General features: G+C 47.1%; 1 protein-coding gene across 2 annotated transcripts in view; it reads right to left on the bottom strand.

The window, feature by feature from the left end:
* Positions 1–580: 580 nt before the first annotated feature.
* Positions 581–13,917, bottom strand: part of WASF2 (WASP family member 2) — a 71,486-nt gene continuing 58,149 nt past the window's right edge. For both annotated transcript variants that reach the window (XM_042995765.1, XM_015535705.2), the window contains exons 3-9: positions 12,943–13,077; positions 12,272–12,425; positions 9,999–10,116; positions 8,845–8,975; positions 6,599–6,754; positions 4,450–4,964; positions 581–3,021 (exon numbers count right to left, since the gene is read on the bottom strand). In XM_042995765.1, coding sequence (XP_042851699.1) covers positions 2,864–3,021; positions 4,450–4,964; positions 6,599–6,754; positions 8,845–8,975; positions 9,999–10,116; positions 12,272–12,425; positions 12,943–13,077 — 1,367 coding nt within the window. In that variant the 3' untranslated portion in view covers positions 581–2,863. The remainder of the gene's footprint in view (positions 3,022–4,449; positions 4,965–6,598; positions 6,755–8,844; positions 8,976–9,998; positions 10,117–12,271; positions 12,426–12,942; positions 13,078–13,917) is intronic.

Here is a 13,917-nt window from a genome sequence, read left to right on the forward strand (position 1 = left end):
ACTTCTGACACTGCCGAATGGAAGCTGGGTCCCTGGGCCACAGGAATGGGGGCAGGTCCCCTGGGCTGGGCAGGCCAGGGAAGGGAGGTGGCTCCTTGGCTTCAGAGCTTAAGAGTCCTTATGAGCCATTGCTCCATACTCCTACCAGCCTTGGCCCAGTTTAAATAATCACTAAACTTTGCATTCTACAATTACAGGATTCCAAAGACACACAATTACCTGCACAGGGTCCTTTATCATCTTAAAGGGCTCTGGGTTTAAAGAAGTTGGGTTTTTTGGGGGTGGGGGGGTGGGAGGATGCGCATATGCATAAATAGAGCCCAGAGGGCCTCTCGGCTGACTGGGTCCCCAGCCCCCAGAGCTGAGGAGGCTTCGCAAGGCCGGCTGCTACAAAGCACAGAGCTTGGCTGCATAGATTTTAATGAGAGCGTCAGGCAGAGCTGTGCTGTTGCTCTCCGGGACTTGCAGATCATTACCAAACCAGCTGTAGGATGAGAACACAGCACATCGAAACCCTAGGAGGTCACTGAGCTAATGATCTAATCCTACCTTCCGCAGGCAGTGCCCCCCCAACCCCCCCACCCCCGCTCCTGCCCCCAGCCCTTTCCAGGGCGGATTGTGTCCATTCCAGAAGCCAGGCCAACACCGCCCCCTTCAAGGTCAGAGCAGAATGATAGCAAGTGGCGCTGGCTCCCCCTTTTCCGGAAAGGAGGGGGATGGGGGTAATTTAGTCAAAGCCATTAGGCCCAAACCCTGGCCTGGCCAGGCCCCAGGACTCCTATTTGGGAGAACCACTGCCCTCCACCTGCCTCTCCAGCCACTGCTGGGCTGCAGCCAGGGGCACCTTCAACAGCCATTTTAGGGTTCTGAAGAAAGCACCTTCAGCTTCCAAAGTGCAAGGAGGGAAGCAAGGCGGGGGCACACACAGCTTGGTATGCTCAGCACTGTAGCAGGGTACCAGACCTGTGCCGCAGACACCTGATCTGGGGAGGGCGAGGAGGGTATATTCTGGAGCGGCCCCAGCAGGAGGGCATGCTGGTCCCTACTGGCTCAGTCACCACGCCAGAGTTCAAGGAAAGAAGGCAGAGGGGGAGCATCCAGCCAGGGCACAGCGGTAGTACCCGTGATTACACACTCTCCTCAAGCCGGAGGGGTTTATGAGGGCTTTGGCAATTACTACAACCATTTGCTGTGCTGGGTAGAGACAGATCCTGTTTCTCTTTGTTTCAGGGCTCTGAAAGCTGGAGAAGCCAGGAGAAGCCGGTTTCAGCATAAGAGGCTACACAATAGTTAGGGCAGAAGAGAAGAAACCTCACTGTTGGCCAAAGCTGACCAGTTTTTTTTTTTAATAATAGCACCTGTGTATTAGCTCTGGAAAGAGGGGGAGCGAGGGAGGGAACATCACTGCACGCAGTGAGGAGGGAGCTGGAAACAAGACCCAGAGCCCCTCTGCCTTTCAGCCCTCCTCACGGCTGCCAGGCCCCCCTAGGCAGCTACCTGCGGCAGCCGCCAGCCTGAGGGACTGAAGTTTCTACAGCTGGCAGAACCTATGCTTAAATTGGGGAAATAAAAAGGGGACGAGTTGCAGAGGAATTGAAAACAGCACCTGTCAAAGCTGCCTACCCCCTTCCTTCTCTCACTACCTCTGGTCCCCCAGAAGGATGGCTCCCAAGGCCATGTGGTTCAATGGTGATAGTAAAGGGGAAGCAAAGAATTGTAAGACAGGCTATAAGGGTCTGAGCAGCACTGACAGGCCTGGCACTGGCTCTGAGCCCTCCTACTGGGACCCCCACCTATGGGGTAAGGTCTGGAGTAGCACAGAGCCAAGACTGCTCTGCCTAGACTCCAGCAAGTCTGGAACCCCTACCTGGTTCCAGAAGACACAGGTGACTTGGAATGAGGAACTCTGGGCTCCAGTTCTGTCACCAATCATCTGTGTGACCTAGAGCAAGTCATTTCCCGTGTCCAGATTTCAGCATCATCAAGAGGGCAGGATTCAAGGAGTTTACCATTCTTTCAGTCCCGCAGCTCTGAGTCTCTAAGCTTGATTCCTGACAGCTGGCAGAGGTCCACACACCAGTGTGTTGGGGCCAGTTTGGTCATGGATATTAGAGGTCTGAGCTGGGCTGTGGTGCCTAACGCACCTGGTAGTGAGGGAGGGACATTTAAGGGACACCTGGACACCACCCTCTGGAGAGGGAGCCTGGGAGGGAGGCAAAAACTTCAGCCTTTAGAAAGGTACAATTTCTGGGCAGATGGGGAGATGCTCCTTAGGGCCTGATGGCTCCTAGCATAAAGGGCATCCAGACATAGAGATAGCTTAGCAAAAGGTAGCTCACCCTGCTCACCAGGGCAAAAAGGTGTGTCAGGCAGTCTGGCTGCTAGGACGTGTGGCCTGCTCTGCCCTCTCAGTGCATGGGAAAAGGGGCTGGCCATGTCCATGCAGGCATTAGGACCAGAAGATGGCTCGTATTATTCAAAGGGTGAGGGTAAGGATTCTGGAAGAAGACCACAGTTGAAAATGGCTCCTAGGGGAAGGCACCAACTCCAATCTAAGCCCAATCAAAGGGATCTGCTCTGGAGTTTTTCCTTCTCTTCAATATGCAACAGTCACTTGAAGGGAAGAGGGAACATCTCAGCTACTGAACCTCAGGAGCCCCACGGGGCCTGACTATGGGGAGACGGGAAAATATATGTTGATTTGGAGGAAGCACTTGGATATATCTTTGGTTGCTTCAGAAAAGGCTTTGGCCCCTTGAAATTGTTTTTTCCTCCCTCTTTCCCCCCATTGGACTGTTGGGATAGGCATCAAAGAAGGCAGCAGCAGGAAAGAAAAAGGAGGTGGGAGAGCAGGCAGAAAGAGTTAATCCGACCAGTCGTCCTCGTCAAACTCAGAGGAATCATCTTCCGAGTCACTGTACTCCACAGCAATTCGACGTGACAAGATGGTGGCCACGTCGTTGCCCACAACATCCCGCTTCTCTTGTTCCTGCTGCTCCTCAACCTTTCGCAGCTGAAAGCCTGGTGAGAGAGAGAGAGAGAAAGAAGGAGAGAAAGAAGGGTTCAGAAGGTGAGTAGGTCTCAGAATCCACACAGGACTGAGGAAGGGGGAGTGGCTACTGGTGGGTGAAGTATGGGGAAAGGGGGAAGAAAAAAAATCCTCTGGAAGAGCAAAGAGAGAAAGGGGGAAGCAAGAAAAGACAATGAGGGTTTATACGATTCTGGCCCTAGTGCTGTAGGCATGTTGGAGAGGAAGGCTGCCATCCTTTCCAGTTTCCGTGCCGTCAGGCTGGTGAGGCCGGTACTCCTCAAGAGGCTCTGAGTGGGGAGTGGCCACCATACCGCACCAAGTGGGCACTCAGTCTGCTCAGCTCATCGATTATCACGGAGCTCAGCTGCCCCAACTTGTCTCCTCCAGACAATCCTTCAGTTCCAGGAGGCTCACACACAGAAGAAACCACTCTAACCCCTAGGGACCAGACCTGACCTCTGACAGAAAGAGAATAAATGCTCCACAAGGGTCAGATGATGATGAGGGAGCACAGAAAGGTGGGGAAGGAGACAAAGAGGGAGGGGATAGGAGAAAAAGGGGAGAAGGACAGGGTGAGAAAGGGGGAAAGAGAGAAGGAAAGAAGGATGTGAAAGGCACAAAAGTGGAGGAGAGGGCCATGATGGAGTCTGGCCAGAGAAGTACCTTCTAGGGAGTAGTGATGCTTTTTTTTTTCCGGGGCACAAAATGAATGCAAACACATGCAAAGCATGTATTTTCAAGGAGTTCAAAGACCCCAAGTTAAGAACACATTACTTATTTTCACGACCCCGATATATCAAGAGTCACATGCTCTTCTAAGACAGTCTAGGAACCCTAAGAATCCTTTAGTTTTTAATTAAAAAAAAAAAATTTTTTTTAACATTTATTTATTTTTGAGACAGAGAGAGAGCATGAACAGGGGAGGGGCAGAGAGAGAGAGGGAGACACAGAATCTGAAACAGGCTCCAGGCTCTGAGCGGTCAGCACAGAGCCCGACGCGGGGCTCGAACTCACGGACCGTGAGATCATGATCTGAGCCGAAGTCGGACGCTTAACCGGCTGAGCCACCCAGGCGCCCCTAGTTTTTAATTTTTTAATAGGCTCCACACCCAACGTGGACTCAAACTCAACGACCCTGGGAACAAGAGTCGGATGCTCTACTGACTTGGGTAGAGTACCAGGTGCCCCAAGAATCCTTTACTTCACACCAAGGTGGAAAGAAATCTAAATCTCTGTTATTTTCAGAGCGAAGCCTTTCTTTAGGCTGATCTGAAGCCTGAGGTCCCTCCCAATCCCTCCCCACCTAATGAAAGCTATTTCCTGGGAAGGGCACAGAACCCCTAGCCCACCCTCCAATCAGTCATCCCGGCTGCAGAAAGACAAGACTTCATGGCCCCGGACCCAGCACTGGGAATTACCTTGACGTATGGCTGAAAGTAAGTCACTGCGGGCATCGCTCACAGGAGGCAAGGAGGACTTAGGCTTGGTGGCATCGGCAAGTGGTGGGGGTGCAACAGGCTGGTCATCCACACCACTGAAAGGGAGAGGAGGGGGCCCCGGAGGAGGGGGAGGAGGGGGAGGAGGAGGTGCGCCTATCACTGGTTGGGACAAGGGAGGTGGTGGCAGAGTCGGGTAGTCAGCTGCGGGCGGTGGGGGAGGAGGCGGAGGGGCAGCAAAATTGGGGTGAGGTGGGAAAGATGGGGGTGAAGGTGGTGGTGGGGTCCCCGGAGACCCAAATCCTCCAGGCGGTGGTGGAGGTGGAACGCCCATCACTGGAGGTGGAGGTGGAGGAGCAGGTGGTGGAGCAAACCCGGGTTTGGAGCCTGGAGGAGAGCCCAGAGGAGGCGCTGGTGGTGGATGGCTTGGGCTGACCACACTGGATCTTTTGGGTCCAGCTAAACCGGACCCTCTTTGGTTGCTGTCTACGGGGCAGCTAAAAGGACACAGAAAGAGACCCATCATCACTCTCAGCATGTGAACATCCACCTCTAATTAAGCTTATCTACGAGCCTAGGTTCATTTCAGTTGACTATTATTTCATTTTAGCTCAAATAGAAAGAAAAACCTGAGAATGGTCAGAACAAACCAACAATGCAATGGGGCAGCCTGGTAATGTAATGAGCTTTCATCAACAGAGGAATATAAGCAGAAATTGAGAATAACTATTTGAAAGAAGTAGACTAGGATTCCTCTACCAGGTAAGGGTTAGCCAAGGTCATCTCTTAGGTCCTCCTCAAACCTTTCAGCTTTCCAAGGGAAGGCACCCTCCTGAACCCTTCTCTAGGAGGAAGAGTCTGTTTAATCCTAGAGCTGGGGACCAAGAAGGCATGCAAAAGAAATCTAAAACAACACCCACTCACTGGGCTCTATTCCTCAGGCTACTGTCATTCACCAGATCTTGTGAGGGCAGGAAACCCAAGCCAAGCTGACCAATCTGAGCAGGGTACAGATTTAGGCAAATGTACCTCCAGCGTTCATGTGGAAAAACCTGACAGGGATGAGGATCTGAGGGTCAGCAGACATGGGAAATGAATGTGCCACTCATTTAACTCATACTGAATTGAAGCTAAGTAAAAAAAGTAAAAGATAAGTTGGTGATCTCTATCTGTTCCAGTATAGCTAAACAGTTAAGAATATAGGCTCTGCAGACAGAATGACCTGCTTTCCAATCATGGCTCTGCTGTGCAACCTTAGGTAAGTTCACTGACCTCTTTGTGCCTTACCATTCACTCATCTGTAAAATGGGTACCTAGCTCAGGATGATTGTTGTGAGGATTAGGCAACATAGAAGGTGTTTGGCATAATGCCTGGCACCTAACAAACACGTAAAAAAAAATGTTAATCATTTCTATTATCTAGACAGACTTCACTGAAGTTATTTTACTGGTCCTGGCCTGGATTTGGAACACACATTTTGTACTTTAAAAAAAAAAAAAAAAAAAAAAAAAAAAGTTTATTCTGAGAGAGCGAGTGAGCACACATGAGCAAGAGAGGGAGGGGCAAAGAAAGAGGAGAGAAAGAATCCCAAGCAGACTCTATGCTGTCTGCACAGAGCCCAACGTGGCACTTGATCTCACAAACCGTGAGATTATGACCTAACCCGAAACCAAGAGTCAGATACTTAACTGACTGAGCCACCTAGGCATCCCTCGTCGTCTTTTTTTTTTTTTTTTAAGATTTTATTATTTTTTTTTTATTAAAAAAACTTTTTTTTAACATTTATTTATTTTTGAGAGACAGAGAGAGACAGAGCATGAGCATGGGAGGGGAAGAGAGAGGGGAGACACAGACTCTTAGCACAGAGCCTGACGCAGAGCTCAAACTCACAAACCGTGAGATCGTGACCTGAGCCGAAGTCAGACGCTTAACTGACAGAGCTACCCAGGTGCCCCAAGATGTTATTTTTTAAAGTAATCTCTATACCCAAGATGGGGCTCAAATTCACAACCCCGAGATCAAGAGTTGCATGCTCTACAGACTGAGCCTGTTCAGGCACCCTAAGGAACACATATTTTGTTCTTGAGTATGTAACCACTCAAAGTAGACAGAAGAGATAGCATCATTTACCTGAACTCTACGGGTGGGGGAGGCAAGCTGTCCTCAGAGAAGGAAGGAGAAGGTGGAGAAGTGGAATCTGACTGCGGTGGTGGTGGGTAGCTGCTTCCATCCATATTTTCAACGGAGCCAATACTGCCATTCTGGTACACCAAGGTGGGCGGATACCTGCCAATGAACCCAATGCCGAAACAGTCATTTAAAAAGTGTGAGTGATACGCTCATGCTTTTTTAAGCGACTCCACAAAAATGCATTTGATACAAAAGCTATTAGGAAGAAAGAAAGAATAAAATTCCACATAAAATTCTGAAATTTAATTTTAGGACTAAATTCTGGATTAAAATTTAGGACTAAATTCTATTGTTAAATGTCTCCCAACCCAGATAATCAAAACCATGCCGTTCCTTTCCCAGTGCTGGTTGGCTTTGGCAAACCCAGCAGTTGTTTTAAATTCTCTCCCAAATGTTAAGAGCAGCCTATACCCAAATCCCAAAGTCTATCTTGTGGCAAAGGGCAAAGCCAAGCCCCAAGGCTAGTGAGCTGTAAACACGTGACTGGCACACAGCCTCGTTTGGAGGTCAGCAAGCCTCTGGAGTACTCAAAGGCCAAGGAGGCATTTGATTGCAAAACCAAGCTGAGGACAAATGCAAGTTGCTGTGTGGTAGCTAGACTCGGTCTCCCTGCCAGGTCTCTTATCCAACACAACAAGCTGCCAATTTAAGTAAGGTGCTAGGGCCTGCGCCTCATGAAAACCTGTCCCCCAGAGCACTGGGCCTTGGGTGAACAACAAACCTCCAAATGAGCATAAATACACCAACTAGCAGCTAGCAAAATATGGTTGGTTCCGCTCCACCTCCCCCTTCTCTCCACCACTGTTGGGTTCTAAAGAACTCATTGCAAACAGACTCCAGGAGAAGAGAGTTGAAGAGAACTAACAAATCAAATGATGCTCTGATGCAGAAAATCCCCAAAGCCCGGACCCCTGTAGGCTTGGCACATCTCTTTATAGGTTCCCCAACAAGCATATCCAGGTAGGCCAGCCATGTGGCCTGATCCCAAACTTCTTGGACAAGAGGAAAATGGGAGGCAAAGTCCTTGTTTTCACCAGCCCCATTCCACACCCACAAAAACAACAAAAAACAACACGTAATAGTTGGCATTCTGAACGTGCAAGATTCTGGCCTTAGAGTCCCAGAACCTGAGACAAGGCCTGACTGAACAAGATGGGACCATGGAACAAAATGGCCCCTTTTACTTGGAGTTGAAGGTAAGGAAGGTGCCCTCAGGGCTGATCTCCCTGTAGAAAGGTTCATTTTTTCTCGCACCACCTTCGTCACTCTTTAAAACAAATCTCTTAATCCAGGAAGAACAAGTGTCAGAAGTGTCAAGATTTTCAAAAGTCAAGATTTTCATGGTAGAGTTATTCCTAAAAGCAAGAACAACTCAACTCTTTCCTTTTATCATTCCTAGACACCCGGCATGGGCTGGCATCGTTCTCCGACAGCCAGGATGCAATGTATTTAGAGGAAAAACCAGGGCAACATTCATGCCAAGCAGTCGTGGTAACTTGGCTTTGAATGTCACACAGGTCGGACATCAGGATAAGCATCAAACCAAGCTCTAAAACCATTTTTTTCCTTTTAAACCTCCAGTGTGATTTGGTATTGGGAAATGGGTCAGACTGACATCTACTATTTCCCCATGGAGATATATAGCCTCAATACTGGCCAAGCGACCTTTCCCACACTGTCTCTGAGGTCTGCTTTCAGTCCCTTGGCCAGCCTCTCTCCCGAGACTGACAAAGGCTGACTGAAAAGTTGCTTTGGTGATGTGCACAAATCCTCTGCCTGGCCCTCTCCGCTCCTGTGAAATGCCCAGCCCTTAGGCACGACCTTCAAATCAAAGCTGTGGAGGCAAAGGGCTCCCAAGACCACTTTTCTTCTCTTTCCAGTCTTTTCTTTGAGGCCCACAGACATACTAGTGTCTGGCAGAGCAAGGGCACTAGAAGCCATGGGTTTTCTTTTCCAGACTACTACAGTCACTTCATTTAAACTGCTGCATCTCTTGATTTATTTAGCAAATTTTAATCACCAGATGGATGCGCTTTAAGGTAGCTGATTAATAGTGGTATGATCTATGCCACACGGCCAGACTTCAGAGGGGTGTGAAAGGTGTCACACCAGAGCTGTTAGGCTGTTGCCCCCAGGTCCCCAGGCCCTTCAAAGAATGCTACCAATAGGACGAAAGCATCACCTACCCAGAAGGCCCCAGCTTTTCTTTGGATTCCACAAATTCTTGTCCCATCTTCATTTTCTCCCACTCTTCCTTACGTGTCTTGATTTTACGTGGATTTACATTCCCTCGATTTGGATTATCTTTCTTTTCTTTCTATAAGGATAAGAAACAGAAAAGCCTTTGTAAAACATTTTCCAAAGTTCATTAAAATTCCACCAGGTTTCATGGATGCAAAGAGATGATTTGCCTGGACAACACACGGTAACTAGAGAATTTATAGAATTGCTCGTTTGGGAATGACCTAGAGTCATCTAGTCCAAACCACCTCCCAAAGTCAAACACTTTCACTCAATCCCACACTCAGACACCTCTACAGATGGGAAACTCACTACCTCTTTGGGTAGCTCACTGATGTTTCTGAGCAGCTCTAATTGTTAGGAGGTTAGTAAAAAAGCTATTTGTTACTCGCTCTGCCACAAAGGTCAGTCAACAGAGATGAGGAGTAATAACAGCCGTAAATATCTGGGACAGATATAAGGAAATAGTTAACAAAACAAAATAAAACAACCAAGGCAGAATTCCTCGGCCTGTGCAGCTGCACTAGCCCCTGGCGCTCTCTTGGGCCTCCCGGCAGACATGCTAATGGGATTGTGAGGTTGCCACCGGTAGGTCATATGCTTACACGCATCACTGGAGGTCTAGGGGAAGGGAGCACCTCCCAAAACTAAGTCTATGCCTTCACCCCGCCCTACCGAACCAGTAGTGAAGGTGTTAAACTGTTCCTGTTTGTAAATCAAACACTGTAGGGCCCTGTGCTGATCTCTGAGAAATGAGCTGCAAAACTGGCGGGGAAGGGACTAGCCTAGCTTGAGTGTCCAGCAGAGTCAGGTGCAAATTGCAAGAGAAATAAATGGTGAATAGAAAAGTCAATTTCTAAAACTCAGCCTGAATATACTCAATTGTTAATAGCGCTAGGGGGAACAAACACATTTTTGGTGTGATTTATACTTTCATCTTGGTTGTGCTTGGAGTGGACACATTTTTTAAAGAGTTTCACCTGGCATCCAAGCAAGCAGCCACTTGGAATGATTACTTCATATAAGACTGGCTTCCTTTTTATCCCCCCTCCACAATCGTGCCTACTGATGTGTAGAACAGAGGCCCCTTTCCCCTCACCCTATGCTTTCTCTTCTCTTTCATGATATCCTTGGTGTCCTGCAGCATCTTCTCCTTCCAAAGATCAAAGAAGTACGAAGGGTCTGTGTAGAATTTGAGTGCCTCTTTCCCATCGTCCCTGGGATAGAAATGAAGACAAGTAGCTGTCAGTAGACAGATGAGCTCCCAACCAAATCCAATATTCCAAATACCTACCAGTTAGCAGTTTTTACACTGAGGAATCAAGAAGTCATTCAAATCGACTGCATATTTCCTCTTCCACACCAGCATTCCAATGCCCCCTGAATGGCGCCTCTTTATTTATCTGGCTTTTTAAGAAACTTAGCCTTACTTTCAATTCCTGATAGAGGAATTTGCATGGTCAGGGCAAGAATGGGCTAGAGCAGCAGGGATCCTGATTATTTCTAATGATCTGCATGGCTACAGACATCCCCCTGAGGACATCCTGATATCCTGGCACACCAGAGGGGATTTCTGCCATTGGTTCCCCTTCCCCCACCAATTCCCCAGCACTCTCTAGGAAGCATTAGTGGCTTCCCACCCACATGAAACCTATGCACATATGTGCAGGTTCACATGTGTACATTATGTATACATATATACACATGAAAGCATTTATGTGTGCAGCTGTTATTCCTCTGTAAAAACAGGTAACCACAGCAATCCACCTTCTTGCTCCCTTCTAGAATAGCTCAGCACCCCCCACCCAACCCCCCAACCACAAGGGGGCCCCAGTGAAAACACATGGCCAGCTGTTTTATGATAAGATTGAATTACCATCTTTTAGTGGCTGTGACAGAAGTACAGAGAGAGCTACTGAGTGTCCATGTAAGGGTTACCTGCCAGACTTGATGTTCCTGGTTGGAATCCTGCACTTTGGCATGACTAAGTCTCTCTCACTTTCTAAAAAGTATGTGCTAGGTAGGGGTGGACATTTATTTTAGCACTATTCTAAACTAGAAAGAATTAGAAAAGCAATTCCATTCCCTGGCCTCCAATCCTGTCACAACACACAGAAAGCATTTCCAAATCAAACACTAATGATTTTTATATTAAATCTTATTCTGAGTTAGCTACACCATTGCTCATTTCTGTTAGGCCAAATCTAGATAATTGAGAGGAGAATGATAAGTAAGAAAATACCATTAACTGGAAAATAAACTTGTCTTAATATCATTTGTTTACCCTATCCTATCACACAAGCCCTTTGTCGTATGTCATACTCCCTTCAATATCAGGTGTACACTCCCTTCTTGCCCTGAAACCCCTCTGCCCAAATCCAACTTGATAAATGATGGAGGCTACAGAGTCAAATCTCTGCCCTGCTCTGCCAGCTAGCCCCTTTGAAAGCCAAGGTGCAAACATAATTTTACGCAGTAATAATGCAGGATAGATGCTATGTACTTTTATCCTGTGTGAATAGCTACCATGCTCCTATTCCAGGCTCCCTGGATCAGGTGGGTGTCCTTGAGTTTCACACACACATTCTACTTTGCAGTATACCCATGTCTCACAGAAGACATCTGCCTCCAGCTATCTGTAATTACTTTTTACCTGTTCCAAAGATATTTATGGATACAAGCAAGATAAATATTCGCTTTCTGCCCCTGCTCAGTGTTTTTTTTGCAGGATGATCACACTACAGACCACTGGAGGGGGGAAGGGCTTTAAGCTGTCTATAAGGCTACCTTCTTTCTCAAGTTTAGCTGCAGCAGCATAGGTCTTTGCAGAGGGGAGTGTCGAAAGGATGTTCTAAACAAAGTAAAGACACTCATTTGGAAGGATACCAATTATTCCTTAAGCTCTGAAGGACCCTCAGGGCCCAGAGCAGCCAGTCCACAAAGCTAGCCCCACTAACACACCCAAACATCTGGTAATCTAGTGGTTTCTGAGTAAGTGGGAGCCTTGCTAGAATGCTGCCCCTGGGATGCATGCTCTAGGACTGCCTTGTAACAAAGTCCTTTTGGTTCTATAATAACTAAATTCCTTGGACAGAATCCAAGATGGACCTGGCTTACACCAAATTAAACTCTGCAGCATGCAATGTTATGGCAAACTTTCAATACATATTATATTTACTATGAATTTCAGAAACCAAACAATAATAAGTGACAAGTGTTTATATGGTAAATATTAGCTTCTGCTGCCACAAACAACTCTGGGGTAGGTAGTAAGCTTTTTGATACAATCCTCTGATGTAAACATCTTTAAATAAAAAGACACTCTAGTGCTGTTAACCACAGGTTGAAAAAGGGAGGAACTAGCCAGGTTACCTGTAGGGGGTAAGATTGTTGAGAGGTGGAGGAGTATCACAGGTGTTATATGTTTCTAAGACAGGTACTGGGAGAGAGTTTCTGTCGAAAAGCTTCTGGTCTTGAATGGTAGAGCTTCTGAAGGCCTTTCGGGTGTTGATTCCTTGCAGTGACACTGAGAGAAGATGGAAGGCATTAGAAAATGGACGACAGGCTATTTGAGCAAACACTGAGTCACACCAGTCTGAGAGGCCTCAGCTGCTGCGTTTCTTGGCTGCGGCTGTCTGCAGCCAGGTTTTTTTTCCTCCCCCTCTGGGGAAGCCCCACAAGGCTGTCAGCAGCCCAGCCATTTCACGACTGAACAAAATGAGGCAACACAAAGGTTTACTATGTGGCCAGATCTAGCAGGCCTCTCCTTGGGAGGAATGAATCTTCCAAGTACTTTTATGGTAACAAAATACGACTGGGGGAGGGGGCATTTGAGCAAGAATTGGGGGAATGGGAGAGAGGGAGTGTGTGGGGGTGTGGTAGAGCTAAAAAGGTTTCTTTACACCACCCAGGCTTGTGTCATTTCAAAGCAGAACTCCATAGGTCTCTGTGATTTTTTCCTTTACTTTTTTATAAATCAGGAAAAAAAAAACTCTAAGAAACTGCTCAGCAAAGCCTGCAAATGCTGAGCTCAGCTTCCTTACCTTCTTCTTCCTTGGGATCCAGCTGAGTGACTTTAACTTGTAGGCGGTCGACCCTCTCAGCAAGGGAGCTTACCCGAGAGGCAAAGGTATTTGCCTGAGTAAAGAGCTCTCCAACAATGTCCTCTGCATATTTACCTGAAAGAGCAAAGAAACCAAGTCACTAGTGCATAAAAATGACATAAATGGTTAGAAAAACTGGCTACTATAGATTTTACTCCCCACCTCCCCAACACACGCACACACCCCCTAAGATGGTTTGGGTTACATGCAGATGCTTGCTCTTCATAGATAGATACAGAGTTTGAGCAGTCCATAGTTTGAGCAGTCTGCTTATGTTCTCTAATAGTCTTCTTGGCAAACTCTGAACAGTCACGAACTCAATGCAGGATGAATAATACCAAAAGGTGCAATACAAAAAATTAATCCTGGAAGAGCAGACAATATGTAGACATATGCCTACAGCCCTTACCCCCTTGCTGCTTGGTAAAAGCACCTTGTAAAATGGTTCTGGGAAACAGACTGGGAGTTACAAGGACCTTGTAGGTGTCTACCATTAACATGAAAAATAAGAAATTACATCCTCAATGGAGCCTCCAAAGTACATTCAACAACCATGATGAGTTGTGGTATCTTCGAGGGGCCTTGAACTTATCAACAATTCACAGCACAGACTTATAACTTCTTCTAATGGGTGAGAAGGTTATCTTATGTTTTATAACACACAACTTTGGAAGTCTTTGCTTTAGGTTATAATCCTTCAAATTTACATCTCAAGGAAGAAGTGAAAAGCTGAAACTTTCAAGCCCTCCCTGAAAACCAACATACCACTGGTCTCTTTCTGCAATATCTTATTTTTTTAGAAAAAGAAAAGAGTTCGTACTTTCAACCCTGGAATGCAAGGAGAATTTGCAGCCAAAGAAACCGAACAGCAATTTGACACTACCTCCATATTGTCATTCTAAGCCACAAAGCACA

This window comes from Panthera tigris, chromosome C1 (assembly GCF_018350195.1).
Source record: "Panthera tigris isolate Pti1 chromosome C1, P.tigris_Pti1_mat1.1, whole genome shotgun sequence".
NCBI lineage: Eukaryota > Metazoa > Chordata > Mammalia > Carnivora > Felidae > Panthera > Panthera tigris.